This window comes from Paramormyrops kingsleyae, chromosome 16 (assembly GCF_048594095.1).
Source record: "Paramormyrops kingsleyae isolate MSU_618 chromosome 16, PKINGS_0.4, whole genome shotgun sequence".
NCBI lineage: Eukaryota > Metazoa > Chordata > Actinopteri > Osteoglossiformes > Mormyridae > Paramormyrops > Paramormyrops kingsleyae.
In genome coordinates, this window is record NC_132812.1 from 20,879,279 (window position 1) to 20,906,776 (window position 27,498).

Here is a 27,498-nt window from a genome sequence, read left to right on the forward strand (position 1 = left end):
CAAGTGTGGCTCACCAGAAGCCAGGTAGGATAGAAAACCTACTGGATGGTAGCTCTCCAGGACCGGAGTTGGAGACCCCTGCTCTACATTAACGGTTTAATGTCACTAATATATTCACCGTGCAGCTCCTCTATTGGTTGAACTCAGTATTTGGGGCGGGATTTTATTTGTAGTCCTCATTTCACGACACTTAAATGCTGGCTCCGTCAGCACTTAGGAATTGGGCTTACACTTTGCTGAAAGTTAGTTTTAGCAGCTTTATACAATGCTCTTAGGTCCTACTTTTTGCTAAGATTTCTTTAACTTTTAAGTCCAAGTGTACGACCATTCTTAAGACCATTCTTAGGAAGTTTTATGCATACCGGCCCTGCTCTTTATCCTCTTTCTAACCCCTGAAACTCCCCTGCTTTTCCTTTTGCGTTACTTCTAGACTTTTGGTTGTCTTAGACACTTTGTATTCAGTTTGTTTCCTGTTGTTTTGACTTCAGTTCACAGTAAAGTCCCCCATACTTAGCAGAACATGGATCTGTTCCCCAGTGGGGTACACCCTCACAAAAAGGCAGAAAATTCCCCCAATTAAAAATGTCACTTATAGCTTATTTCTAAGAAACTAAATCAAAATTAACTTTTAACTTTTAAAATAACATTCTTTGAAAAGTACTTTTAATTCCCACCAACAATCACATGATAAACTTTAGGTTAAGTATAAGCCTACATAAACATCTGACTAAACTTAAGCTTTTATTCAACTACAAGAAGCGCCTGATGTTTCGGCTGTGGCCAGGCATTATGACAGCAAGCCCTTCATGTGCGAGAAACCTTCCAACAGACAAAATCGTGTTTTTGAATCATCATTTATTTTTAATCACATCGATACAGACATTAGAATTAAACGTTAATATATAAAAAGTAAAAAATGTTTGAATATTATTCTGACGTTCAATATAATTCTTAAGGTAAGTACAGCACAATTATATACAAATAGCACTGGAAAGCATTTCTATCCGGTTTCATCATTGAGCACACGCAAAACACAGCTCACTCTTACCAGTCAATGCACCTTAACTACACAGCACATCATTCATTATTAAGCATCTTTAATTCCCTTACGATTCATGCCACGTTTAATGCCCGTTGGGTGTTTAGAAACAATCCTTAGTTTTGGGGGACCTGGGAACCTGGGGACCTTTAGCCTTGTACTTCAGACGAATCGACGTCATTCTGGCAACACGATGCACAGTCACTGCGGTAATCACCGTTTTGGCACACTGCCCCTTGCGGGGGACTTTCTCGCTTGCTCTGGTCCCGCCCCCTGTCCACGATTGGTTGACATAAATGTGACATCGCGGAGTTAGTCAGCAGGACTGCTTTCCATTGTGCCGAACTTTCAACAGTATGATTATATTTCTGTAAATAGTAAATGTCATTGCCGTGTAATCATTGCCATGGAATGACTCTACCCTTGAGAGTTGTGGTTGTGTAAATCATTGGCTTTCTGTCTCTGCCACTTCTGTTATTAAACACTCGCCACAATGTGTGTATTTATTAATCGAAAACATTTCATTTTGTCCAAACACGGTTATGACCACCTTAAAGCGAGAGAGAACCTAGACTGGCCGTACCTGATGGGGTCGGAACAGACACCTCCTTTGACACTCTCCGTTATGTCGCCTCATGCAAGATAGAAGGTCGATTAGTTCTAAATCCCAGCCGCATAGAGCATTTTCTAACTCTAAATTCCATGCACCTGTGTCTTAACCACGTTATTCAAGCGCAATTTATAACGACTGTTATTCATTTGTATTTCGCTTTGTGAAACGAATACTTAGGCTTGCCTAATAGTTCTCATGTTCCTGGTTTAATAACATATAGGGAAAAGCAGTTTATATGCAGCAGTGCTGGTTGTTTTAATGGTTTCTTTAGGGCCCTGTCCAGCCCTGAGCCAACAATTTCTCTGGGGGCCCTAGGCTGACATAAGTGAGGGGCCCCCAAGTGGGGCATTTGGAGCCAAAAAGAAACAACAGGGAATTAAAAACGATGGGGCATAAATAATATGTTAATCAAAGTACAAGATGTCAGTGGTAAAGCTTACCGATCAGGGTGGGGGCAGGAGTGCTGTCAGCAAAATTCACAGATCGGGGGGGGGGGTATCGAGCCGGCAGATCGATCTGCCAAATTTAAGAAGCTTAACCCTTTCTTCTCTGGCTGGGGCCCTTGGCTGTAGCCTAGGCTAGCCTATGCCGTACTCCGGTTACTCTTAAATATCTGCATAAGTTCATTTAATTATTTTCCCTCCACGTCTGACCTCAGTTTGTCTACCACGCAAGTGGAACAGTTTCAAAGACACAGGAGATGATGTCATGTTAGTCAGGTTTCTTTGTGCTGTTTCCTTCTCCTGTTAGGCTACTTCGTGGCGGTTTGCTTGGCAGTGAAACAACAAAGTTTACCACTGGATGGGAGGCAACTTTGTCTATCTGGAAAACTGTCGTTAAAGATGTAAATAACAGACGTTTCTATAATTTAATTGATAATATTATGTTATATCCTTAAATGTAACTTCTGGAAATTCTGTCTTCATGGGGTCCCTAGTTTCTGGGTCCCAGACGGCTGCCTACACTTGCCTTATGGTAAGTCCACCGCTGCTTATATTACAGCCTGACTGACAGCTCACAGTAATTTTGTCCAACCCTTTATCTTTCTCATCTTCTACACAGATTTTATGTCGCATTTAAAGACAGCAGCACCACTAAACTCAATAAGCTGTTGGAAAAATGGGTAACAAGATGGATAAATGGATTTAACTGATTTGATTTAGTAAAAACCACATTTGTACTTTTAACTGAAGCCTTGCTGAAAAACCACCAGGCCATCATACAACCCTGTAAAAGCAACAGCAGATGTAGCCAACATTGGTTTAGCTACATAATCAAACCAATTTGAGGCATATTCCAAGAGGAGATGTGGCTCCATGGTAATGGGCTGAGCGGCATTAGAACTACTGAAAAGATTAGCTTACTGTAGCTTCTTAACCTGCCAAAACGAGCAGCCGAAGTCGCCGCTGCAAGCCGATTCCTCCTGTGCTCTTACAAGCTACACGAGGCGTGTATTAGGTCCCATAATTCAACAGTCATGAGCAGATGTGTCGTTGTAACTGCGGAGTAACGTTAGAGTACCCAGCAGGGATGAAGCTAAAGGTCAGTAAGATGCGGCAAGCTTGCAGACACACGCAACCAAACGTGCTCTCGGTTACTCAAGAACACGCTGCCTTTTCTCAGACATGCATCTATACATACACACAGTGTGGACTGCAGCAGCGTGGGCTATGCCCAACACATGCGGTGAGACTTATCTCACTGCACGATTCACCAAAACGATGATCTGGATTCCCACCCAGTGACCCCCACTGTGTCTGGATCTCTCTTCCTCTCTTCTCATGGTGAGTTAACCTGATTAACAGTTGGTGATTGTCATAACTGACAACCATGTAGTGCACGTCAAACACCCCAGCTTGAAAATGTCCTTCCCTAGGGGGGGGTCCATCGGAATTTCCCCAGCATTCACTCTTAGCATGTCAGTGACCAGTAGAGATCCAGTGGAGATCCAGTGCATGAAAACACAGAGCTCAGCTGGATCCTCTTAGCTCGACCCGTGACTCGCCTGTGCTGTAGTCCTGCTTGGTGTGTCCATTCCTTCTTCTCAACAGACAGTATTAAGCTTTAGTGCTGTAAATGCAAACACCTTTGTTAATTTATTCCAGGAACCCCCCCACACTCCAGGTCTAGTAGATAAAGGTGAGGAGGCAGGCCTGCTGGGGGTGGCCGTGCTGAGGGGGTGCGTGCGGCAGGGGCAGGTGGGGGAAATGCTGGGTGAGGTTGGCTGCGGAGGAGCTGTTCACGCTGTAGGCCTTCAGGGACGAGCGGCCATTGAGGACGGATACATCCAGGAAGGAGACGTGGAAGGGCGCTGGGGGCATCCCGACCTGTGCCCCAGACACGTCCCAAGTTGGGCCTGGAGAGATGGTGAGGGCCTGTTCAGGGTGAGCGGCGCCGGGGGCAGAGCTGAACACGCGTAGGCTGCGTAGGCCGAACAGTGCAAGGTATCGGGGCGGGAACGGAGGAGACAGGGCGGCTCGGCCGCAGGCTGACAGCCGCAGGTCCTGCACCGTGCTGCCGTTCAGCAGCTCGCGCAGCAGCCAGCCATCGTGCACCCACACTGTCAGGCCGCCCTGCATACGGAGGCCAGCAGGGGGCAGCGAGGAGCGCGGCACTGTGCGGCAGCTGCACAGCAGGTTGGCCAGCGTGTCGCTGCAGTCTTGGATCTCCGAGGCGCAGCTGCAGTTGCGCAGGCTGTTGCCATGGAGCGCGCTGTCGAAGAGCAGCGTGCTGTTGGGGGGGGTGGGGGGGAGGGGGCGGGGAGGTGGTGGGGTCATTCCCACCATGGCGACGAGGGCCAGGAAGAGGACACTGGTGTGGATCAGCGACGTGTTCCTGGGCCGACACATCTCCAAGGCAGTACTGCGTCTACATCACCAACCCGCCTTCCCCAGAGACCTGACCAGGAGGAGAGAATACAGAGAGCTTAGGCTATCGTCAGGGATGGAGCCCCCTGCCTGGGTGCCCAGATGGGTGTGGCGAGTACTGCAGGAACGGAGTTGAGGTGCCACCTCCGCTCCTCAGACTTATGCCCCTGCCAGCCATCGCCACCACCACGACACCCAGCTGACCCCCCCCCAGGCTGGCTCTGTAACTTCCAGACCTTCCTACTCATTTCTCACAGACAGAGTTTTAAACTATATATTTATATAACATTTTTTTCCTGGTGGAAAAAGCTTTTCCGCAGATGGCACGTGGGCATCCATAAAACCCGCTCAGTTCTGCGGTTCCGCTGGCAGGCCGGCTGGGAAGGAGGGAGGAAAGAAAGAGGGAGGAAAGAAAGAGGGAGGAAAGAAAGGGGGGGGGGGAAGAAAACCTCACAGCCCCGCTTTCCGATTTAGGAAAAATCAGGATAGCAACAGCAGCCTGTGGTCCCGGCGCCCAGCAGCACCGCGGCGTTGGAAAACTTGCCGTTGTTGTAATTGGCACTGACGTCGGATGTAATGGACCCGGTCGTCTAAGACCGTGTCTGGAAAAAGAAAAAAAAAACTTGGTAACAAAGAATCCTTTCTGCTTCCTTTTCACATGACAGGCTGAGCTGTGATGTGGCGTTGATGTGGCGTTGATGTGATGTGCCGTCCTCGTCCAAACGATGCTTTAACTCCTCGGTTACTGTCACGCCGGCTGTCTTGTGCTCTGAGACCGGCTGCTTAGGAACCAGCTCAGCTGTGGCAGCCAGTCTGTCCTCTTAGAATCCTCTCTGCGTCTAGCGGCCTCAGTCTCTTTTCAGTCCCTCCCTGACTCCCAGGCGCTGCTCCCTGCCCCTCCTCGGCTCCTGGTTCTGCTCCTTGAGCTCGGGCTCGGCCGTGCCTCCCCCACACGTCCGTCGCACCGTCTGGTTCCCGATTTATGGTCCCGGCTACCGGGGATCAGGTCCGACGGAGTGGCATTCCTCTGACATCACAGCCAGCGGCAGCAGGCTCCCCACCCGGCGCGTGGAAAAAACAACGCATCCATATACGGGGCAGGGCCAGGCTGGCCCAGCGGCAGGCTCCCCAAACGCCCCCGGATTCACTTTTTACTGCCTCTGCACTGAGCCACGCCGTTGTCATTCTTCCCGCTACCCGGCGGACACCCCCTGCTCCTCCTGCATCTGCTCAAGAGTGAGAACCAAGCTGCAGACGCAGAGTGCTGCCTCACCCCTTTCTCCACCTCGCTGCATCTCTCCTTGCGACGTTTCAGTGCAGGCACCCGAAGCCCAGACACGCTATTTTTTACCCGTCAGTCTCTCCCTTTCCCTCTTTCTCTCTCTTCCTCCCTCCCTCTCTGGCATTCTTGCAGCCAGAAAGTGTTGCCTCTGTACTGCCTCCACATGTCCCCAGGTGGTATTGCAGAGCAGCAGAAATCCAGCATAAGAGATCTAGACCCTCTGTCACTGAATCTGTCTTTGGCTGATCATTCCTGCCACAGCAGATGCGTAATGTGTGTGTGATACAGTGCTTCTCAGTGTGTGATAGAGTGCTTCTCAGTGTGTGTGATAGAGTGCTTCTCAGTGTGTGTGAGACACTTCATCAAGTCCTGCCGAAGACCTGAACACAGGACGATGGCAAAACAGGTGGCAAGAGAGTAAAAATTCCTGACAAAGCCATTGTTGTGATGACACGTCCTCCCACACAGGGGGCGGCGTGTATGGGACATGGGGTACAGAATCTCCACCCTACTATTGTCTGTGTCGGGGGAGTGACGCATGTGCGCTAACACAGCAGTAGCTCTGAACTCAGCCCGCAAACACTGGACTCTCCACACACAGCCTACTGCCGACCCCCTTGGGTCCTTGTTTCTTAAGACACTCAAACAAAGTGCATGAATAAAGATGAAGGCTGCTTCTGCCACGCTGCCCCCTCCCTTTATGCTCTCCGTCTATCTCCCCCAGAGCGGGATGGGGGATCTACACACACCCCCAGCTCCCACGCATTATTCCTGTGCTTCTGAGGAAAATGTTGAGCAAGTGTCTTAGTCACCTTTACAAATTTGACCCATGTGTCTGCCTCATAGCACCTGATATGGCAGGCGATTGAGATTACATGTTTACTAAGTCACATATTGGTTACTTGTCACTTCCAGTCATTGTATTCCTAAAATGTTTACTTTCTCAGACACCCACAGACACTAGGGAATTCACAAAGGACAGACATGCTCATTGTACTCTTCCGTGGAAAGTGCCAGGTCCAGACACAAGCCATGCCAAACCAAGAAGTCCAGCGATACATCAGGTCCAGATCTGATAAAGGCGCACCGGGAAGTACAGTAAAGACGTCAAAGCGCATAAAGGTTTTCGCTACCTGAGAAATCCGGAAAGACTCATTCAGATTAAATCAGCCTGCCTTGATTTCGTGTCATTAGTCTAGCTAGTAAGCAAGAGGAAACATACACCTTCTCTTTTTTGTTTCCCTGTTTCTCAACCGTTTTCAAACGAGCGAGGCATTTAAATCGGTGAAACGTGATACAGTCAAGTGGCTTCGAGAAGAATCTGCTCCCGAAAATGGCCGGTTAAAGGACTTCATGCGTGACGGGAATGTCACATCGGCCAGCTTTTGGTTAGAAGATTAGAAGGGGAAAAAAAAGCATTCCGAAAATAACCCAGAGAACAAATTAAGGAATCTCCGCCGCAGCAGTGAAACGCTGCAGAAAGTGCGTGTGCGCGCGCCCTGCCCACCTGCTCGCCTCCGTCTGCTTTACCTGCGCGGTCCGTCAGGCGCGTTCACGCTGCGTCCGACTCGGCAGGACTCCGGCTGCAAATGCGGGGACGCCGAGGTCCAGTCGTTGGTTCCACTCCTGTTTTTTATTCCAGTGTTCCCGTAACTAGCCTTACTCCCCACTACACACACACACACATCTCCTCCCTCCAACTTCCAGCCCCCCATCCGGGGGGGGGGGGGGTGGTATCCATAGCAACAGCTGCCGGGTTCATTATTAACGCCGCGGGACAAGGGGTCTTTGTGCACTCACTCCCCTGCAGAAAGCGGTAATTAGATTTGCCGCAGCTTTTTCCAGCGTACGTGTGAAGTGCGTGAGAGCGCCCAGCAAAGCGCAGCTAACTGGTGACCGTGAGGTGAAACTGTAAATCGCCCCCATCCCTCAAACAGGGGGCAGCGAGGGCGCTGGAGCCCACGACGATCTGTCTCATTTAAACAAACACAAAGCTCCACTTGGACTGAATATTTATCATCATATAAAATGATGCGAGTATGGAGAGGTTCTCCAAATGTGTGTTATATAAGTTCTGCAGATGCCCCCTGCATCGATTGCATCAAATGCAATTATATATAGAACCTGTTGGGTTTCTAAACCAAATTGCTAAGTTTATTATTTGGCTGTAAATTCAGCCACGAAACGTTACGGTTTACTGGAGCAAAAATGCACTGGGGAGTATTTTTCTCCTCTGGGAATGCCTAGTGGGGCGGGGGGAGGTGGGGGGGTCACCTCACAGCCAAATCGGGCACTTCGACCTGTGAGGAGCCCCTTGGCCGAGCCCGGCTGAAGCTAGAGGCGGCTTTTCACAGGCATGTTTAGCTTACCGTATTAAACGCTCCAGCAGGTGATCTATCGTGTTTGCTCTTGGCGAATTCCTTTTTCGGGGGCCGGCAGTTTCACAAAAGATTTATATACTCCTCCATAGCAATGAGGTCAGGGGGCAACAGCTCTTGTAAATCAACCTTCAAGAAGCACTATTTTTCAAGGAAGAGAGAGTGTGCCTGTGTCAGTTACACCGATAAGACGGGTCTATTCATTTTGTTTCTCATTAGGTCTCCCCGGGGATAGAGGAGGGTGGTTTTTCACTGAGGCGAATATGAATCAGAATATGCCGATTTAGCTTTTTTATGGGTGTTTGAGAAGAACATCTTCCACTTTGCATTAAGTTGCTTTGATCATACTTTCCACAAAATGAAATGTCAGAGGAATGGGTCTGGCTTTGGACTATTCTAAAAGCAGGTGTAGCTCGCTGTCTGCCACTGACGGACACATATCACTTGGCTGATCTATGCCGGTGTTTCCCAAGCCGGCCCTCGGGGATCCTCAGACAGTCCACATTTTTGCTCAATCCCAGCGCCAAACTGAGGTTCCTCCACAGCGTCTCTTCCTCTCTGTGCCGGAGTCAGAGTTCAGAGATGGAGAGGGACCTCAAAATCGAGCCGATGCTCCTTCAGATCAGGAGGAGTCAGCCGTGGGGGTGCGGCCGTCTTCTAAGGATGCCACCTGGACGACCCCTAAGCAAAGGCGACCATAGGCTTTTCTCCCAGGGGGTCAGGTGGTCATTACAGGTCACATTAGGCAACATTGAGCTACATATAAAAATGTAAATACATCTACAATAAATAATTTGTACATGTTGATATGACTAACACAAGCCACATTTTCAAATGCGTTGGTGCAGTGATTAGCACTTGCCTCACACCTCGGATCTGGGTTCGAGTCTCTCTCTTGATTCTTGAAATACAGACGCTCCTCTACTTGCGAACGAGATACGTTCCAAACGGCCGTTCGTAACTCGAAATGTTCGTTAGCCGTTATTCAGCATCATTTTAAGGGTAGACGCATGTACAAAGAACTAGGATGCTGGGAGTACGGACGCTGCGCTGCTGCACGGCGGGAGTAGCAGCCCGAAGTCGTACTAGGAATTGGCGCGCAGAGAAAAAACTTTGATGTTGCAGACAGGAAACGGGAGTCCAATAAACACAATTTGTTCATATGTCTGAAAGTTCGTAAGTTGAAAGTTTGTAAGTAGAGGAGCGTCTGTATTTATTTCTAGTGTCACAATACTTTTTCAGGATATTTTATCAGTGTAATGTACTTTTTAAATCTGTTTACACTACATTTACTTTGTTCACACTATGTGTATTGTCTTTGCACCTAGTCTGACTGACACTATGTTTGTCTGGGCACCAAAATTTCCTTCTGGGAACAATTAAGTAAATCTTAATCTTAATGTTCAAAAATCAGACCAATGGGGGTGGAATCTCACTGCCTGCAGAATCCCCTGTGCTCCCAAGGCAATTGTTCTGGCCGTGAAGCCTGGTGACTGGCCTGTAGGACATGGGATACTGGACTGAGGCTTCAGGGACGACACAGGACATGCAGGAGGGATTATATCTGCCAGCTGGCTTTGGAAATTCTAGGGATCCCCACACCAGAAGGAGCCAGACTCCTTATCCATGGAGAAAGGCATCTAGCCTGACCTGCTTAGCATGCTGTCACTGTAATCTTCACCAGGAAAGGTGATAGGAAGAAGAGAACAGATGAAATATCCAACATTAAGCACACACCAGACAGGTATCTGATCTGAACTGATGAGCCAACTGCCAGGCATTGGGGGTGACAGTTCCAGAAAGGGGGGGGGGGGGACTGGCCAGAACGATGGGGACAATGAGACTGGTACCAGGAAACAGGCACTGGAGACATAACTGATAGATAAAAAGATGCTGAAACTGTCCAGGAGATGGGACTCTGGAGAACCAGGAACTAGGAGAGAGACACACACATTAAAAACAGGAAAAAAGAACCTAAAATTTGATTGATTGATTGATTAAAGGAAGATTCACATAAGTTATACAGGGTAGCCAACCATGGGACACACAAAACACAACATAGCAAAGGCCACCACTGTCACAATACAACCTCCGTCCCTGGTACTTCCAGGCTCAAGTCCTAAATGGTAACCTTCACTGTCACATCCGCAGTTGTGTGCAAGAAATCTTTCAGTGGAAATTCGGGGATCTTCAATGTTGTAATAATAGGGAGTCACATCAAACGCCCATCTTCTTTCTAGCGAATGTTCTGGGGGTTTCTGTGTTTCTATAAGTGAGCCTGTTCCCAACTTCCATTCCTTAAGATTTTTGTTGCCATGATGCTGAACAGATCCACGTGATGCAGGCACAGGGAGATAAAATTGGGTGGTGGGGGGGGGGGGGGGGGGGGGGATTATTAGCCAGGGATGAAGAGGAATGAAAATAAGGGAATCAACAGGAGATAAGCAGGCATGAAAACAAGCCTGTTATTTGGTCTTCAGGGGGGTGTGGGATCAAACATTCACCTCCAGAAGCTTAATCTTGGGGTCTGAGAAACAAACAGAATCACGAAAGGTCAACTGACTTTGTCCTGCTCTGGAATGTCCGCCTATGTGAAATACCTAATGCTGTAATCATCGTGATTCTTGAGAATGGCAGTGTTACAGTGAAATGCTGCTTCAATTCACGGCCCTCCTGTGCTGCTTCAACAACGGTATTCACAGAGAATGAGCATTGGTACTCTGACTCATCTGTGCCCTTGTGATTCGGCACTAACAGAGCGCTTTGTTCCAAACCTCACTTTCTGTGTGACATCTCCATGAGAAGAGACTGAAGAGATTTTTCCCACAATAAAGCTCCTAGTATATTCGAATTCTGTTGAGTCACTGCAATAGTAAGACATGGGGCCTATATAAGAACAATTTTAATGAGTCACTGTACCATTTAAAATGAAAGCCAAATGTGGTTTGATGGTGTGTATTACATCAGGTTTAGGTTAGCTGTTTGCTAACTAGCCAGGGTACAAATCCATTTGCTGGCTGGGTAACAATCTCGCCTTTGGGCCCTTGGGGAAGGGCAGCTGGAGGCTGGCTGAGACTCTGCTCTTATCCCAAAAAACTTGCTCTCACCTGTACAGATGCTCCACAGGTTGCGATGGTCCATGTTATGATATTTCGACTTTACGACGGGGATTCCAGTTCCAGTTTTTCACTTTCATTACATTATTCAGTAAATTACATGAGATATTCGACACTTTATTATAAAATAGGCTTCGTGTTAATGTGTTTGCCCATCTGTCGGCTAATGTAAGTGTTCTAAGCATGTTTAAGGTAGGCTAGGCTAGGCTATGAGGTTTGTTAGGGTTAGTTGTACTGTATTAAAATGCATTTTTGCCTCACGACAGGTTTGTCGGAATGTAACCTCGTCGTAACCCTGTGTGTCTGTGTTTGTCAAGGACACCAAGATGGAAGAAAAATTCCCAGTTTCCCCAGAGAGATAAAAAATGTATCTATTCGCAAGAGAATGACAAAGGTGTCACTCCTCACAGTCACTCTCGTCATGTGTCCCTGCAGACTTACCCAGCTGTCCTGTGTTACGCCATCTACTGGCTGAAAGGGATAAAGAGCTGCATGTCTGCCTGCCAACACACCATACCGATGTAAAAGGTACACCAAGAAAAAACAGGCCCCAGTGCATACTCTAAGGTGTGCAGTGAATACTACGCTTTTTGGCATAGATTGGCTATGTTTTGGGCCACCCTGTCATACGCCCCCAGCTCTGGGGACAGTTGGCCAGCACAAATGAAGGAGATGGTCATGGACGTCAGGAAGGAGCAGCAGAGCACGTGACCCAATGGAGAGGGTCAGCAGCTACTTGTACCTCGGAGTACATGTTCCCGAGGATGTGACAGGGACAACCCAGATGTCCATCCTGGTACAGATAGCTAGGCAGTGACTGTATCGCCTGAGGCAGCTGAGGAAATTCAGGGTCTCTTCTGTGCTGCAAAAAAAAAAAAAAAACAACCTTCTGCAGTGTTGCTGTGGGATCTGGGAGCATCACTGTCTGGTATGGCAGCTGCATCTCCAAGGACCGCAGAGCCTTGCAGAGTGAATCACCAGAACAGAACTACCCGCCCTGCAGAGGGCGATATGGAGCACAGAATGATTCACTAGGACAGAACTGCCCACCCTGCAGAGGGCGATACGGAGTGCAGAATGAACCACCAGATCAGAACTACCCGCCCTGCAGAGGGCGATACGGAGTGCAGAATGAATCACCTGAACAGAACTACCCGCCCTGTAGAGGGCGATACGGAGTGCAGCGTGAATCACCAGGAGAGAACTGCCCGCCCTGCAGGACATGTTGTTATGTTATGTTACTTTCAGTTTAAAATCAACTTGCTAAGTCAGTCCAAGTCCAGTAACGCCAAACAAAAACACTGGGGGCGGCAGTGTGGTGCAGTGGTCAGCACTGTCACCTCCCATCTCTGGAACCCGGGTTTGAGTCTCCGCCAGGGTTCCATGTGTGTGGAGTTTGTATGTTCTTTCTGTGCTGTCGTGTGGTTTCCTCCAGGTACTCTGGTTTCCCCCCACAGTCCCAAAAACATGCTAACGCTAATTGGAGTTACCATATTGCTCATAGGTGTGTGAGTGCGCCTTGTGATGGATTGGTGCCCCATCCTGGGCACCCCACCCCTGCCTTACACCCTTAGGCTCCAGACCCCCCTGTGACCCTGAATAGGACAAGCGGTTTCAGAAAATGGATGATGGATAAAAACATTGGGTGTAACTTCTCATCACATTCAAAGCACTCCACAACCTGGCCCCTTCTTACCTCACAGACCTGCTCCATCACCACACTCCATCTCGCTCCCTACGCTCATCCAGCTTGAACCTCCTGTCCCAGGACCAAGCTCCGAACCTGGGGGGACAGAGCCTTCTCCATCGCTGCCCCCACCCTTTGGAACTCACTGCCCAAATCCCTCCGCGACTGCTCTGATCTCCCTACTTTTAAGAAAGAACTCAAAACTCACCTGTTTAAAATTGCTTTTAATGTTTGATTTTATGTTATAAATTGTGTGCTATTTTATTCTATTGTGTTGTGAAGCGTCTTTGAGTGTCTTGAAAAGCGCTTTATAAATAAAATGTATTATTATTATTATTATTATAACTGTTTAATTATGGCATTCTAAAGAATCAAATCTCAAGTGTGTTCTATTTAAGATAAGATAATCCTTTATTAGTCCCACGAGTGGGAAATTTGCATTGTCACGGCAATGCAACGGCAAAAAACAGAGCAGCACAAATTAAAAAAATAACAGGATAAAAACTATATATATGTACAAGTGGAAATATATAAATATAAATATATGTACAACACAGTGGAATTGCACTCAAGAAATATTGCACATAAGAAAAACATCCTGGTGTATTGTATGTGTGTGTTTTGTTAGTCGATGTGTGTGTGTCTGTGTGTGTGGTCAGCTGCAAGGACTTATATAGAGTCTGACAGCGTATGGAAGGAAAGACCTTCTGAATCTCTTCTTCCCACATCATAGATGCAGAAGCCTGCCACTGAAGGAGCTGCCCAGTGCTGTCAGAGTCTCCTGCATGGGGTGGTAGATGTTATCCAACAGGGATGACAGCTTAGCCACCATTCTCCTGTCACTCACAACCTCCACTGGGTCCATTTGTATTTGTGACACACATACAAATTTACAATACATTCTGCTAACTGGTGTCTGGTATCCTATGCTGTCTGGAAGAGGATCCAGGCAGCCCTGACCGGGAAGGTGCTACAGACTGGATGGACCGATTTCATGAATGAAGGAGCTCAGCACCACAAACCTTTACCGGGTTACTTCAAAACGGACTCCACAGCTAACGTGGAGCAAATTAATTCTATGCAGCATTAAAGTAATTACCACCCCCCAGGTCAAGGTAATAGGTGTCCCAAATGGGTAAGCTAATTTGAAAAACAATAATGACAAAAAATATTTTTTTGTCATTTTAATGAAGCCATTTCATGTCTCAAGATTTTCGTTGTTGAATCACAGAAGTGCAAATGAACAACGGCCGTCTAGGGGTGTCAGCAGAAAATTTTGATTGCGGTAGTCATCAGGGGCCAGTAATATTTTTGAGGGTGACTTCACTGAACTTTATCTATTCTACGGCTCCACTTAGAAAATAAAATTATTCATATTTAATTTTTATTAGACTATTGTGATGTGCGTGGCCATAAAATCAAATGTTTGATGCCTTACAAACGTATGGAGACGCTATACTCTTTATACGCTATACTCTAGTCACAAATCCTACATGAATGGATGGATCGATGATAGACCAGACAGGAAACGGCCAGAAGTCATATGTTCCCAATGAAAGATTTGCCAGTACATCGCACCACCAAACTGAAATATGAGTAGAAAGGCGGGAAGCCCTAACAAGAGATTCAGGGAATTCTGGGAAATACCTCAAGTAAAACTCCGGTACTTAATTAACGGCAGGGATTTTAAAATTTCCCTACCCCCCCCACATATTCCCGAATATGGAGCCCAAACAGAAATGAAATCTTGCGTGGAAATGCTTAAGTTTGTCGGAATTAATCGTATGGCTTGTTTCAATATGAAGAGATGATTGCACGTAATTATTTAGCTTTGGCTATAATAAAATCCGATTGCGATATTTGTAATGTGACCAGATTTGTGCGATCTACCATGATAACTGACTGGCATTGGTAATGCCGTACCATGTCCGAGGGACATGCTGGACATAGCGGGGAAGTTCCAGGGTAAAATCCCCGCAAAAAGGAAACCAGACAGAAAAACGGTAAGCCGCTAGAACTTCCAGCACATTTCGGCCAGTGGATGTCTGAAGTACTTTACTCCGCTTAGTGGTCTAATAGGAGAAGAATGTAACACTAAGGTAAGATGTACTGCCTTTTCCCCGACTTAAATAGGCCTACCTCAGTTGAGCTTTTTACAGCAATCTAAGTGTTAGTTTCTGTTTTCTATGCAGGAATGCCATCTACTCGAAAGCCACCAGATTCCCGGTCATTTACCTCGCATCGTGTACAGTACTTATCGTTCTTCCTCTTTCAGTTTATAAGTTCTTGCGTCTGCCATGCGCTGCTTACATATTAACACGAAGCGTTTATATTAGGAGAATTTCGCTTCTTCTGTTCTTATACCGGGCAGAGGTTCTCCGGAGCGGCTCCAGCGCGCATTAGAGCCGCACTTTCAGGACCATGTAGTTGCGCCTGCAGAGCGGCTGCGGGCTCCGATAGCGCCGCGATCACGAATAATCAAAATAACGGCGGGATATGTGCAGTGCATATCTGGAGTCCTGATTTTCTAGGTTTTTACAAAGTGTCTGTCTTGCGGATAGGCTAAACGCTGAGGTTTTGCTTCCTTGTTTAAATAAGTGCCCGTCGTGCTGGTATGAGTGTTGTAGTTAAGTTTATCTGTCCCGGAGGATTCAAGTCCGAACATCTGGGTGTATTCGGCATATAAATAGCTTTATTAAAGACACCACAGAAAACAGAGACTGAAAGGACACTGCGGTACGTCTCAGCCACCAACAGCTGTCTCTCTTTTTCTCTTTTCAGAAAAGCACGCGTACAAAGTAAGTCGATAACTGAGAAAAACGCTTTTCTCCGTTTCAGACCGCAGCTTGAGGGCTGCCAGTCACCCATACGCCGAATGACACGCTCCGGAAATAACAGCACTAGATTATTTTGACAGGTCAGTGGTCTAGGCGCACATAAGCGGTACGGAGGGCACTGCCACAGGCGCGGAATCTTCCACCTCACACTCCCATTTATTTATTCTGCTTGATTTAGAGACATATTACGAAGAAATAACTTATTGTATAGATTTGTGTTTTAACCCTTATTTTTTTATTTCACGTAAAGAAAAATTCTCTTCACCATGGCCTGGGTAAAATGGAGATGGATTCAACTAATTGGTAAGTCTTTTTTTTATTACGGTTAGTACAGACGCTTCTCTACTTACGACTGAGATACGTTCCGAACGGCCGCTCGTAACTCGAAATGTTTGTAAGTTGTTATTCAACATCATTTTAAGGGTATACGTAAGTACAAAGAACTAGGATGCTGTGAGTACGGACGCTACGCTGCTGCACGGCGGGAGTAGCGGCCAGATGTCGTACTAGGCGGAACTGGCGCACAGAAAAGAAAAAAAATTATGTTGCGGACAGGAAACGGGAGCCTGACGAACACAATTTGGACTTACAGTCCTCTTCTTTCGTGTGTTCGTAAGTTGAAAGGTCGTAGGTAGAGGAGCGTCTGTATTGATTTTGTTAATGAGCTTTATTTGGGGCAGTGGCTCTGTCCCTGTGATCGGAAGGTTGCTGGTTTGAGCCCCAGCCGCAGCAGAATAGTGACATATCAAAAAGCACCTATCATTCATTTCATTAAGTGCTGTGACTCTCTGAGCTTCATATATGACTGGCCCACTCTTAACACTTCCCATAGTAACCAAATACATGTTTCACTTGTTAACTTGTAAGGACGGCACATGTGTTTGTCTGTGTGCGATTTCATAGCTATATCATTTTTGATGAGTTTTTACAGCAAAAGTGTTAATGAACCGAGTCACGCCACTGAATCGTGTGTTTTTATCAGAGCAACAGAGTCAGTAATATAGTCCACTACTGCTGGTTTAGGCTCTTACTTTAAGTTGTCTACAAGCTCGTTACGGCCTCCATGTGGGACCCGGAGATGTTAACTATGAATCAACTGCACGTCTCCGAAATATCTGCAAGATTACTACTTGAGTGTAATGTTTAGTGTGGCTATTACCAGTAATATGTAAAGCTGGACGGGCTACCAGGGATAAATGCAGACCAAGTGTGAAGGCCCCCTGTGTCTCTGCAGTAGGGGCAGGAAAGTAGGCTGTAAAATTTGCATGATCATCTGTGATCAAATTTACTGACCTTGGGGGGGGGGGGGGTCTCCCCCAGTAAACATCAAAAAGGGAAAGCGCTCCGGCACCCCCAGCTACCCCTGTACCCCCCTATTATCAGGCAAAGTAACCTGGGAAGATTCTGTCCCCCAGACAATTCCGAGAATGGGGGGGGGGGTGTGACGACATGGGTGGACTGTGACCTAGGCCAAAATAAATAGTTCTTATCATAAGGTAAAATGTGACTAAGATGACTCATGCTGGGGGAATTCCGATGCGTACCCTGGTGATATACCCATTTCTGTGAGCTACAATACCTGACCCTGCTCAATGAGCACCACCTGTTACATATTCTATATATTATACTTACTTTGATTTGATACAGCAATTGTTGTATGCAGTGCTGTGCATCCTCTGTTTTTGCCTTTCAGTGCTGTTGTTTACTGCAGTCTGTAATCACCAACAATTTCCCCAGGAATAACAAAAGTTTTCTGATGATCCTTACTTGGATGCCACTTTAGACAAAGGCCTCTTTTAATCTGCAAAATAAATGTAACCGTACATAAGTTTGAACTCTTGTCTATATATATTATTATGTTTATTACTTTCTAGCTGTGTTCGACATTCTTAGTCTTTCCTTTTTTTTTTGTTGCTACGTGACAGTCGTAAGCTTCTTTGGGTCCCTGAAAAGCATTATTCAAATGAAACGTATTATTATTATTGTTATTATTATTATTATTATTCCCTTTTCTTGTTGAATGATCTCTAGTTGCAAAGCGGTTACTGAAATTTAGGATTAACTGATGTGGGTGCAAATGTAATAGTAGCCCGTGAGTTGGGTAGCCATCAGAGACGACCAAGAACAGCCAGTCGACAAAGGTGTCGGGATTCAGGGATGCCGGTGTGGCCCATAGACTGGACAGCTGGGGGCTTTTCGCTGGGAAATCATGTACTTTTTGGCGCATGGAGTAAGCAGCACCACTGAGCCCCCATCTCGACACCCCAAGTGTGAAGTTTTAAAGTGCAGAAGTGTGTCAGTCTCTGCAGGGTGGCAGATTTCTTCAGTGAAACGTCCAGTTCTTTTAGTCGAATGGTGAGGCAGGTTCCTTAAGCTTAAGCAGTTTATTAAGACAGAATGAAGGTGTTACAGAAAGATGATTCACACGGCCGGTTCAGTGTCTGTCTGCATCTGTCTCTGTCTCTGCCCCCCCCTGAGGGAAGCAGGCCCTTTATCTATGGTCTTCATACAGACTCCCGGAGCCAGGGGGGTCAGACGGCCTTGGGGAGAGTAAGTTGTATGAGAGGCAAAGAACACGATGAGCGAGTAGCAAGGACAGAAAGAAATATAATAATAAGAAATATGAAAACTATAAATGAATGAACTAAATGGACATAATTAAATAACTACAAATTAACTAGGGAAATGCCTCAAATGATAGGAGCAATGCAAACAATCGGCTGTTTGTTTTCAGGTTGCCATCTTGACTGGCAACTCCGAGCAGCCTATCTCCCATGATCGTAAGCAAAATAAAGCCTTTTTTTTCAGCAAAACGGGATCTGAAACACATGCCCGGAACACCCCGTGGGCCGCTTCCATTGTAGCCTCTTGACGCCTCTTTCGAGCAGATAGGAATAGCGACAGTGGGCGTCATGGAACTCATTGGGTGCGGTGTGGCCGCCTTCTGCGTGTCATCATTACAGTGACAGAAGCCCGTCACTCTCTGTTCTTGTTTTTACTTGCGTCAAGCTCCGCATGGACTTCTGCTTTTACCCCGATCAGAGCCTTTAAGCCCCAGTGTGTCTCTCTGGACACTTGTGTGGGCGGCTGAACAACGGTCAGAATGTATAAGACTGATTTTTTTTTTCAGTTGGAAGGGCCCCTGATTTTCCAGTGACTCATTTCCGAAAGACTGGTATTTTTTATCCTTCGACATTTAAGTGTAAGTTTTAGCACCAGAAAAACATTCAGTTTAGGAAAACCCTTTTTTGAAATGCCAAGCAGAACAAGAAATCTCAGGAAAATCCCTTAATTTATGAAGGAATTAAACTATCCGTGTCAGTGCCAAAATCTATCCAGAAAAAAGTAAAAAACAAAAACCAAAATGATCAACTGGCTGTGTCCTGTGATGGACTGGCATCCCGTCCAGGGTGTACCCCAGCCCTGTGCCCTGCGATAGACTGGCATCCCGTCCAGGGTGTACCCCAGCCCTGTGCCCTGCGATAGACTGGCATCCCGTCCAGGGTGTACCCCAGCCTTTTGTTGACTTGTTTGGTAATGTTTACGGATTGGGCTAAGGATGTTTGTTCTTGTTGGAGTTCGGGCTTCTGATTTTTTAGGGCTCTTACTTTATATGTAGATGCAAAACAACATCCTCATGTTGCCAGAAAGAACAGAACAGACAGAAGACAGAACAAAGCTTTTTCATGCACACACCAGCTGTACATAACATGCATTTTGTTGCATATGTTATACCTTCAATCAGGCCATAACTATAATTCGGGCCTCCATAACATGCAACCCCTCCTACCTGGGTCCTCACCTGGCCCTCCCAATTGTCCCTGTTAGACAGTGGTCTGCCTTCAGTTATATTCTATAATTCAACAAGGTCAGCTATATCTAACCTTTAGTGATGGACAAAATGATGCTTCGTAAACCATTTGCTGTATATTTTTTACTCCACTAGGTGGTGCTCTATGTTCAAAAACGGGCACAAAGCATGCCCCAAAGCAAACCAAGGGCGCCATCTAGTGGGATCAAAAAAACAAAACAAAAAAAAAGTTTTTTTCTTTCCTTCATTACTAACCATCAACCAACCAAATGCTGTTGAGCAGCTGAATAAGGTAAAACAGTGTTTTTGCATTCCTCTTTTTTGGGTCCTCACCACCTGTCTCTTGATCACATGCAGGATGCATGATTCTGCTGGTCCAAAGTGAAGAAAACTACATTTACAATGCAACGGTCACTGTGCAAGTCGGTGACAACATCATGTTGGCCTGCTCTACCTCAGCCACCTATCAGGAGAAGGACCTGCGCGTCTTCTGGCAGCGAGAGCAGTCACAAGGAAGGTCCTCTTCAGACGTGGTGTTGACTTTCAAACAGGGCATAATCACTGAAATGAACCAAAAGGACAGCTTCCGTGGTCGAGTAGAAGTCTTTCCCAATGAACTGACCAGGGGGAACTTCAGTCTGTTACTGAAATCGGTGCGGCCTGCGGACGTCGGCCAGTACGAAACAATTATCGTGCCTGAAAAAAACAGCAACAGACCTCGCTGCAGGACTCAGCTCAATGTTGGAGGTGAGATCAGCAGAATTGCTACCGCTTTGTGCATAAGCGAGAACCACATAGATCCCTGTGCTGTCAAAGCCAATAGAATTCTTTCAATTCAAACTCTGACTGTAAAATTTTCTTACATTCAAATGATACAAAATCTGCGTTCATTAGCCTGCTGTCAGAGGAGCACCACTGCGCATTCCGAACACTGATAGCAAATTATAAACGACAATAAAATCATATTTAAAATGCAAAGTGCATTTAAAAATATAGGTCCACTACATACATGGAAATTTCTTGCATATCTCACAGCCTTAATATGGCTGGAAATGTACTTTCCAGAGCAGTCGGTCCTGGGGGGATTTGCGATGCGTTTGGCATCAGAAAAGTAGCTGCACTTTTAAGTCAGGCCACGGAAGTAACCATGCAACATGGCTGATGGGATTAAGGAACAACGTGGGCCGACACAGATCAGGGACCGAAAGACAGCAGTTTCGGTTTCAGCACTAGGAATGTACACATAATGATCTTTCACTTTGGTTATAGAAATGTACATTTTTTTTCTGCAAAATTTATGTTATTCAGGAAACCCTTAAGGACACGACTTCAGCTACATATCTGTTGTTCCATAATCATCAGCATCTAAGCCATCCCACGCTTCTCATTTGGGTTTAACCTCTCCCTGAGAAATCAGATCAGTGGGGTAATGAACCAGAATTAGGTTACGGTTCCTTCCCAAATTTTTGTTTATTTAATTCCTCCCCTGATAGGAAGACTGTTGGCCTTTTCTGTAGTTCCTTCCCTGGAAAACACCTTTAGACGGCTTATGTGAACTTATTAGCTGAAAGTGTATTCTAGCGAAATCTCCAGACAGTTTCCTGGAACATTTTATGCATAGCCCCCCCCCCCCCCCCCCCACTGATTTCCACTGCCTGTCTGCTGGTCTTTCAGCCCCCTTCAGCAAGCCTCGAGTGACCGTGGAAGTCTGTACGGAGTCCACGTGGCCCTCGGAGATCCGCTGCGAGACTTGGGGCGGATTCCCAGAGCCTCTCATCCACTGGATTGTGGGGACTCAGGCAATCGACTCAGACCAAGTGAAGACCAATAGCAGCACCACCAACGGAAGCATCTCTGTGACGAGCATACTGCACCTCTGGTCTCAGGAAGAAATTCCGGTTACCTGCATTGTGGAAAACCCAATTCTACGCACAAATGAAAGCAGCACACAGACAATCCATCACTGTAAGCATGTCCTTTTTCCCTTATTATAAAACAGCACGCAGCAAAGAAATACTTAAATAAATACATGTGTTATTAAAATAAATACTATGAAGCCAGAGTTTTTTTCCCAAATCTGTGTACTCACTTTGTTATTTTGTACCATTTTTTGCCCAAAATGTGGTCTGAAAAGTGGTTTTATGCAAACCCAGTGCCCCCACTGCTAGGCCACCTGCTGGCCATTTCTCAGCCTGTGGAAATACACGTTGTGGAAGGAAAATTGGACATTGGTAGGCGTGGGAGGGGAGGCATATTGGGTCTGTTATGTCTTAGGCCTTAGGCAAGAAGAGATTGTTCTGAATACTGTGTGACCTCACTTCATGATAGCTGCCTGCGGTTAGTTCCGCAGACCCTGAAGAGAGATCGGACCTTAGAGAGGCAGACAGCGGAGCAGGGGGGGAGACTCGAAGCTGCCCCAACTGGTGCACAAAGAGTTATAGTTATAGTTATAGAATAGTCGCAGTAGACAATATACAATATGTTACCCGGTAGTGCAAATGTATACGTAATAGTTATATTAATCATACTAATCATATGTTTACCATGTATTTGCAGTGACTCGATGACAATACGTCAATGTGTTAATCATTAATCAATGGAACACCCAAACATTAACAGTGATTCAATGTCATATAATCAATATCTATATACATATCTCAAGTAGAGTCTAGAAGTCGAGACAGATTCCGGTAAATTGAACAAGATGGGTGGATTTTACCTTGCTACCAAGGTGAACCAATAGAGCAGGAGAATTGTGTTTGTTATTCGTTTAAGCTCGGTTTGTTGGTGTTTTGTGACCACCATCAGCTATCAACTGGTTGCTCTTTGTGCTCGGGGTGACTTGGTACTGAGTGCCAGAGTGTGAGGGGAGCGCTTTGCTGGATTGCCCAAATAAAAGAGATCACTTTACTCACCAACTACTCAGGGTCTTATTATCAGAGAGGTTGATAATTTTTCTACCACAACGTCACAGCAGCTCAATCTATGCTATCCTCTCTCCTCTTCTGCAGGTGAGGATCCTGCTGTCAATTTGTACGGACTCCTGGTTCTGGTGCCGATTCTGCTCATCCAGCCGATTCTTGTTTATCTCTTTTGCTTCTCCAAAAAAAGTACATATAGCTATTTTCTTATACATTTTTCTTTTGGCTAAATTGACGAACTTGCTTTTCTCTTGCTTTTGTAAATTATGCTGACCCCACACAGTCTGATGTTGGTTTACCTCACTGCTTCTTCTTCCCTGTTTTAGAATCTGCCTGTCGATCGACCCAGGAGCAAGCAGAAGGTGCGGAGCAGCATGTGTCTGTATAGCCGCTCGTCTTTATTTAAAGCTCCGATCTGACACTTTTCCACAGCCCTGATCTGAGATCCCTTTTTTGTCCCGCAGAGAGCACTACTGCACCCCCTGGTGGGCAGGGATCACAGGACAACGCTAATGTTACCATACATCTCTTAGAGTAAGGTAAGATATTTGGGGGGGGCGGGTTGCATGGTGTGGGATTTTGCTGGTTCAGATCTGTGGTTTAATGCACGATAGATGAAACAGTACAACTCTGAAACAAAAGGAAATGAGAATATGCATGTGCTTGGATCTGTGAGAAATGTGTGTGTGTGTGTGTGTGTGTGTCGCAGCCCATGTGAGGCCTCCACAAAGATTAGGACCCCTCAGCTCCTACAGGCGAGGACACGCACCCATGTTTCTCCTGAAAAAATCAGTCTAACAAACCTGATGGCACCACATTAAAAAAAACTCAGTCCCTGTCAGTCCCAGGGAAAGGGCACAAAGCGTCCCCACGAGGAAGGAGAGCAGGGCGCCGAACACGTACAAGTAGCGCAACGACATACTGGTTAGAATATATGATTAAAAGTACATCCCACAGTGGGTAGTTGTTCAGAACTTTACATCCAGAAGGTGCTTGGTGTTTTTCAGCAGAAACCTCTGCCTGAAAAGTCATGAAGTTTAATGCTTCAGGCGTTTGAGTCATACTGGGAGTTTTGGAAAATAACGAACAATGCTAAGAATAAACCATAATACGTTGCATCATACAATCTCTCTGTATTCTCTTCTTCTGTCCCAGAATGCAGCTGTATGGAAGCTTCCTTGCTCTGCCCACAGATCGAGTGGATCCCCCAGACACAGCTAGGGTGACTTTGGTACCTCCATCACAGCCACCGATGAACCACTGATCTTCTAAAAGGTCAGGGACATCCCAAGGAAAGTCGGCGAGTTTCCACACTGAGGAGGGGGAGGCATTGTCACTGAAATGGCAGCTGGATTGTATTGACATGGTCTTCCTGGAGGAATGAGCACTCAGGCCGGCGACAGGGAGATCACTTTGTGCTGCTTCTTCATGAAGCAGCGAGCACTGAAGATCACCATGGTCTGGTCTCATTGTGACTTACTGTGACGCTGTTCACCAACTACCTCTTCATGTGTATAATTTATTACTGTCTCTTACACTGTTATACCTAACCCTACTAATCCGTGTTGTCCTTTTGGCCTCAGCATATTGTATTATTTCCCTCCTGATGCGGGCATTGAGTGCTTTACGGCCGATTTTTTTTTGTGCTGGATCTTAATGACGTCGAGGTGTTACTGAACTCTCGCTGCTACTGAAAACATCTCAGAATTTCTCATTTTTAAAGTGATCCAAAGGAGGCATTTTGTTTAAAAAGGTGAAAGTAAAGGTAACCCTTTTTTTTTAGACATGTCAGTCCTAAACACAGCGATGGGAGACACAAGTTGACTGGTTTACTCTTTCTCGGGGAATCCACGACTGCCAAGGGCTTACAACGTGGATAGGCGGGTGGATGGAAGATCGAAGCATATTTGTCATTTTGTTAAGTGACAATTACATCCATCTCAATCAGTCTAATCGCTGTAAAATGAGACCAGCCAACACGACGAGAATGTGAACGGTACTCACTGGGTGACTCTGCTTTAAAATACTGAAAATCAGCTAACAGAGAGACACATGGCACTTTTAAAATATAATGTTCTCTTGTATCCTTAGAGTAGGAATTATATTGTTAATTTTAACTACCGTTGTGTTCTGTATTTACAGAGTCCATTCTAAACTTGACTGTACGAGTTGGACTTATTAAACATTCAGGGTGACATAAAAAAGCAATTTTATTTGCAATGAATGAAACGATTAAAACACGCGAGAAACTGCTGTTTCTTGTACGTACAGACAATGCTGTGTTGTGACGGACGGACGTATCTGCATCATGACTTTGTCAGGGTGCGTTTCATGCCATACTTCCCAGAAGGAAGATACCTACATGGGTGTTATATCTACATGCACTGATGTCTGAGAAATGAGTCCTACTCACTGCACACAGCTGCAATGATTTATGCGTCGCCTGTCTGCTGCTAAACCGCAGCCTGATTCTGCTGGGCTTGCGTTCCTGCAATTTCCCAGGAACAAATGTATTTTATAACATGTCAGTAGATTGAAACATTCGTATTTAACTTTATGTAAAGAGGAAACGAAAAAATAAACGTTATATTATTTAAAGATGCTGACGTAGCGATCTGATGTAATGCCTCACTTTCTGCACGAAATGAACGGAATTTAAAATAACTCTTTTGATATATATTTTTGCATTTATATATGGATGTCACTTATCAGACAACATGTAAAGACGTGTTATAAATATCGTACAAGCAATTTGTATACCACCGTGAATTATAGCTATATCTTGCCAGCAACTAAAGCTGTAAATATGAAGCAAGACATATATAAACTATATACATCAAGTACTCGCAATCATGGGATGTCAAATGTGTTATTTACAATAAATGAGTTTTGTTGTCTAACATCGCCCTCTATCGGACAGTTATGAAATGTCAAATGAAAATGATGCACGTCAGCTTGTTAAAATTTTCTACACGTAGTTCAGTGTGCGGCTTTCGCGCGCTGTGCCACAGAAGAAGATTCCTGACAGCAGTAATAAGCTGTAGGGGAAATGCTAACACGTGCAGCCACGACAAAGACGGGCAAATATTGTTTGCCAATAAAATATTAAGACAAGACCTGTTGTTTGTGCACCAAAATTAAAAAGAAGTTAAAAATAGCAATTTTTAAATAACAGGAATAGGCGTCAATAGACATCAAGCTGTACTCTTCCTGGAAGACATTTGTTTAGAGCTTCTATTTTTTGTCTGTTGCTATGAAATACAGGAAATGCAACTGGTTCATCGGTTTTGCAACAGTAGGCGGGGTGACAGTACAGTTCTTGAAATAAAACAAAAAAAAGATAAGAAAGACAAAAAAATATTCCATCCATTTTCAATATTTCCCTGTCCTATGCATGGTTGTGGGGGGTCCGGAGCCTATCCCGGAAGCTATGGATGCAAGGGCAAAAACCCAAGATGGAGCACTAACCCATCGCAGCGTTCATACTCAGGGACTGTGGCACCTCAGTTCTCAATTTGAGCCCGTTTTTGGGCTGTGGATGGAACCCAGAGTCAACCCCGCGATGACACGGGGAGAACATGCAAACTCCACATATGCTGTGCCAGCGCAGAGACTCAAACCCTGGTCCTAGAGGTGCAGCGCCCCTCTATGGATGTTTCATATTTTCAGAGTTTTAATGTCAGTAGATACAGACACATTTAACACTTGAATGAACTATAGTGACATTTGCAGTCGAACAAAAAAAGCAAGGAGAGTCTAGGGACAGAGAACAAGGTCAACCAGCATCCCTGAAGTGGCTGGGGGCTCTACAGGGTTTAGGACTCAAACACACAACCTTCTGGACAAGGGCCAAAGATCCCAAAGGTGCTGAGTTACACAAATATGCAACTGCAAGCATGCAAAATGCGCATTTAGCCAAATTGAGCTCATGTGGGCTGTTGCTGCTGCTGGGGTTATATGAGGTGAGGGTGGGCTTAGCTGGAACACGATGGAAAACATCGAAATTTACAGAGTAATGATCCAATCCAGGAGGTGCTGCCATCTAGGCAACAATGTCAGTCAATGTCAATGTCAGTCACAGGGGCAGTGATGTCTCTGGCACAGTCAGTCACAGGGGCAGTGGTGACTCTGGCACAGACAGTCACAGGAGCAGTGTCGTCTCTGGCACAGACAGTTGCAGGAGCAGTGGTGACTCTGGCACAGACAGTCACAGGGGCAGTGGTGACTCTGGCACAGACAGTCACAGGGGCAGTGGTGACTCTGGCACAGACAGTCACAGGAGCAGTGGTGACTCTGGCACAGACAGTCACAGGGGCAGTGATGTCTCTGGCACAGTCAGTCACAGGGGCAGTGGTGTCTCTGACACAGTCAGTCACAGGAGCAGTGTCGTCTCTGGCACAGACAGTTGCAGGAGCAGTGGTGACTCTGGCACAGACAGTCACAGGGGCGGTGGTGTCTCTGGCACAGTCAGTCACAGGGGCAGTGGTGTCTCTGGCACAGACAGTCGCAGGGGCGGTGGTGACTCTGGCACAGACAGTCGCAGGGGCAGTGGTGTCTCTGGCACAGACAGTCACAGGGGCAGTGGTGACTCTGGCACAGACAGTCGCAGGAGCAGTGTCGTCTCTGGCACAGACAGTCGCAGGAGCAGTGGTGACTCTGGCACAGACAGTCACAGGGGCAGTGGTGTCTCTGGCACAGACAGTCACAGGGGCAGTGGTGACTCTGGCACAGACAGTCACAGGAGCAGTGGTGACTCTGGCACAGACAGTCACAGGGGCAGTGGTGACTCTGGCACAGACAGTCACAGGAGCAGTGGTGACTCTGGCACAGTCAGTCACAGGGGCAGTGGTGTCTCTGGCACAGACAGTCACAGGAGCAGTGGTGTCTCTGGCACAGACAGTCACAGGAGCAGTGGTGTCTCTGGCACAGACAGTCGCAGGAGCAGTG

The 27,498-nt window shown here is 46.3% G+C and overlaps 2 protein-coding genes across 8 annotated transcripts; one reads left to right on the top strand and one right to left on the bottom strand.

Annotated features, from left to right (window-relative positions):
• Window positions 1-838: 838 nt before the first annotated feature.
• LOC111834107 (exosomal polycystin-1-interacting protein) lies at window positions 839-7,501 on the bottom strand. 3 transcript variants are annotated; one of them, XM_023793055.2, is made up of 2 exons: window positions 7,332-7,501; window positions 839-4,550 (listed from the first exon to the last, which is right to left on the bottom strand). In XM_023793055.2, the coding sequence occupies exon 2, from the start codon at window positions 4,499-4,501 to the stop codon at window positions 3,779-3,781; it is 723 nt and encodes a 240-aa protein (XP_023648823.2). In that variant the 5' UTR covers window positions 4,502-4,550; window positions 7,332-7,501; the 3' UTR covers window positions 839-3,778. The 3 variants fall into 3 exon arrangements, with proteins under 3 accessions (XP_023648823.2, XP_023648822.2, XP_023648824.2); XM_023793054.2 differs by having other exon boundaries at window positions 7,309-7,501; XM_023793056.2 differs by lacking the exon at window positions 7,332-7,501 and adding an exon at window positions 5,064-7,284.
• A 7,110-nt stretch (window positions 7,502-14,611) lies between these two features.
• On the top strand, window positions 14,612-25,451 carry LOC111834108 (CD276 antigen homolog). Of its 5 annotated transcripts, XM_023793057.2 has the most exons (11): window positions 14,612-15,081; window positions 15,175-15,232; window positions 15,631-15,718; window positions 15,821-15,899; window positions 16,070-16,122; window positions 19,988-20,377; window positions 21,305-21,595; window positions 22,642-22,740; window positions 22,878-22,913; window positions 23,016-23,090; window positions 23,707-25,451. In XM_023793057.2, the coding sequence occupies exons 5-10, from the start codon at window positions 16,086-16,088 to the stop codon at window positions 23,087-23,089; spliced, it is 927 nt and encodes a 308-aa protein (XP_023648825.1). In that variant the 5' UTR covers window positions 14,612-15,081; window positions 15,175-15,232; window positions 15,631-15,718; window positions 15,821-15,899; window positions 16,070-16,085; the 3' UTR covers window position 23,090; window positions 23,707-25,451. The 5 variants fall into 5 exon arrangements, with proteins under 5 accessions (XP_023648825.1, XP_023648828.1, XP_023648827.1 ...); XM_023793060.2 differs by lacking the exon at window positions 15,631-15,718; XM_023793059.2 differs by lacking the exons at window positions 15,175-15,232; window positions 15,631-15,718 and having other exon boundaries at window positions 15,764-15,899.
• Window positions 25,452-27,498: the final 2,047 nt, after the last annotated feature.

Excerpts from the sequence above, each read along its gene's own strand:
- LOC111834107 (XM_023793055.2), bottom strand. The coding sequence starts at position 4,501 with ATGTGTCGGCCCAGGAACACGTCGCTGATCCACACCAGTGTCCTCTTC.
- LOC111834108 (XM_023793057.2), top strand. The coding sequence starts at position 16,086 with ATGGCCTGGGTAAAATGGAGATGGATTCAACTAATTG. Across the intron at positions 20,378-21,304 it reads GACTCAGCTCAATGTTGGAG|CCCCCTTCAGCAAGCCTCGA; the intron begins GTGAGATCAGCA and ends CTGGTCTTTCAG. Across the intron at positions 22,914-23,015 it reads GACCCAGGAGCAAGCAGAAG|AGAGCACTACTGCACCCCCT; the intron begins GTGCGGAGCAGC and ends TTTGTCCCGCAG.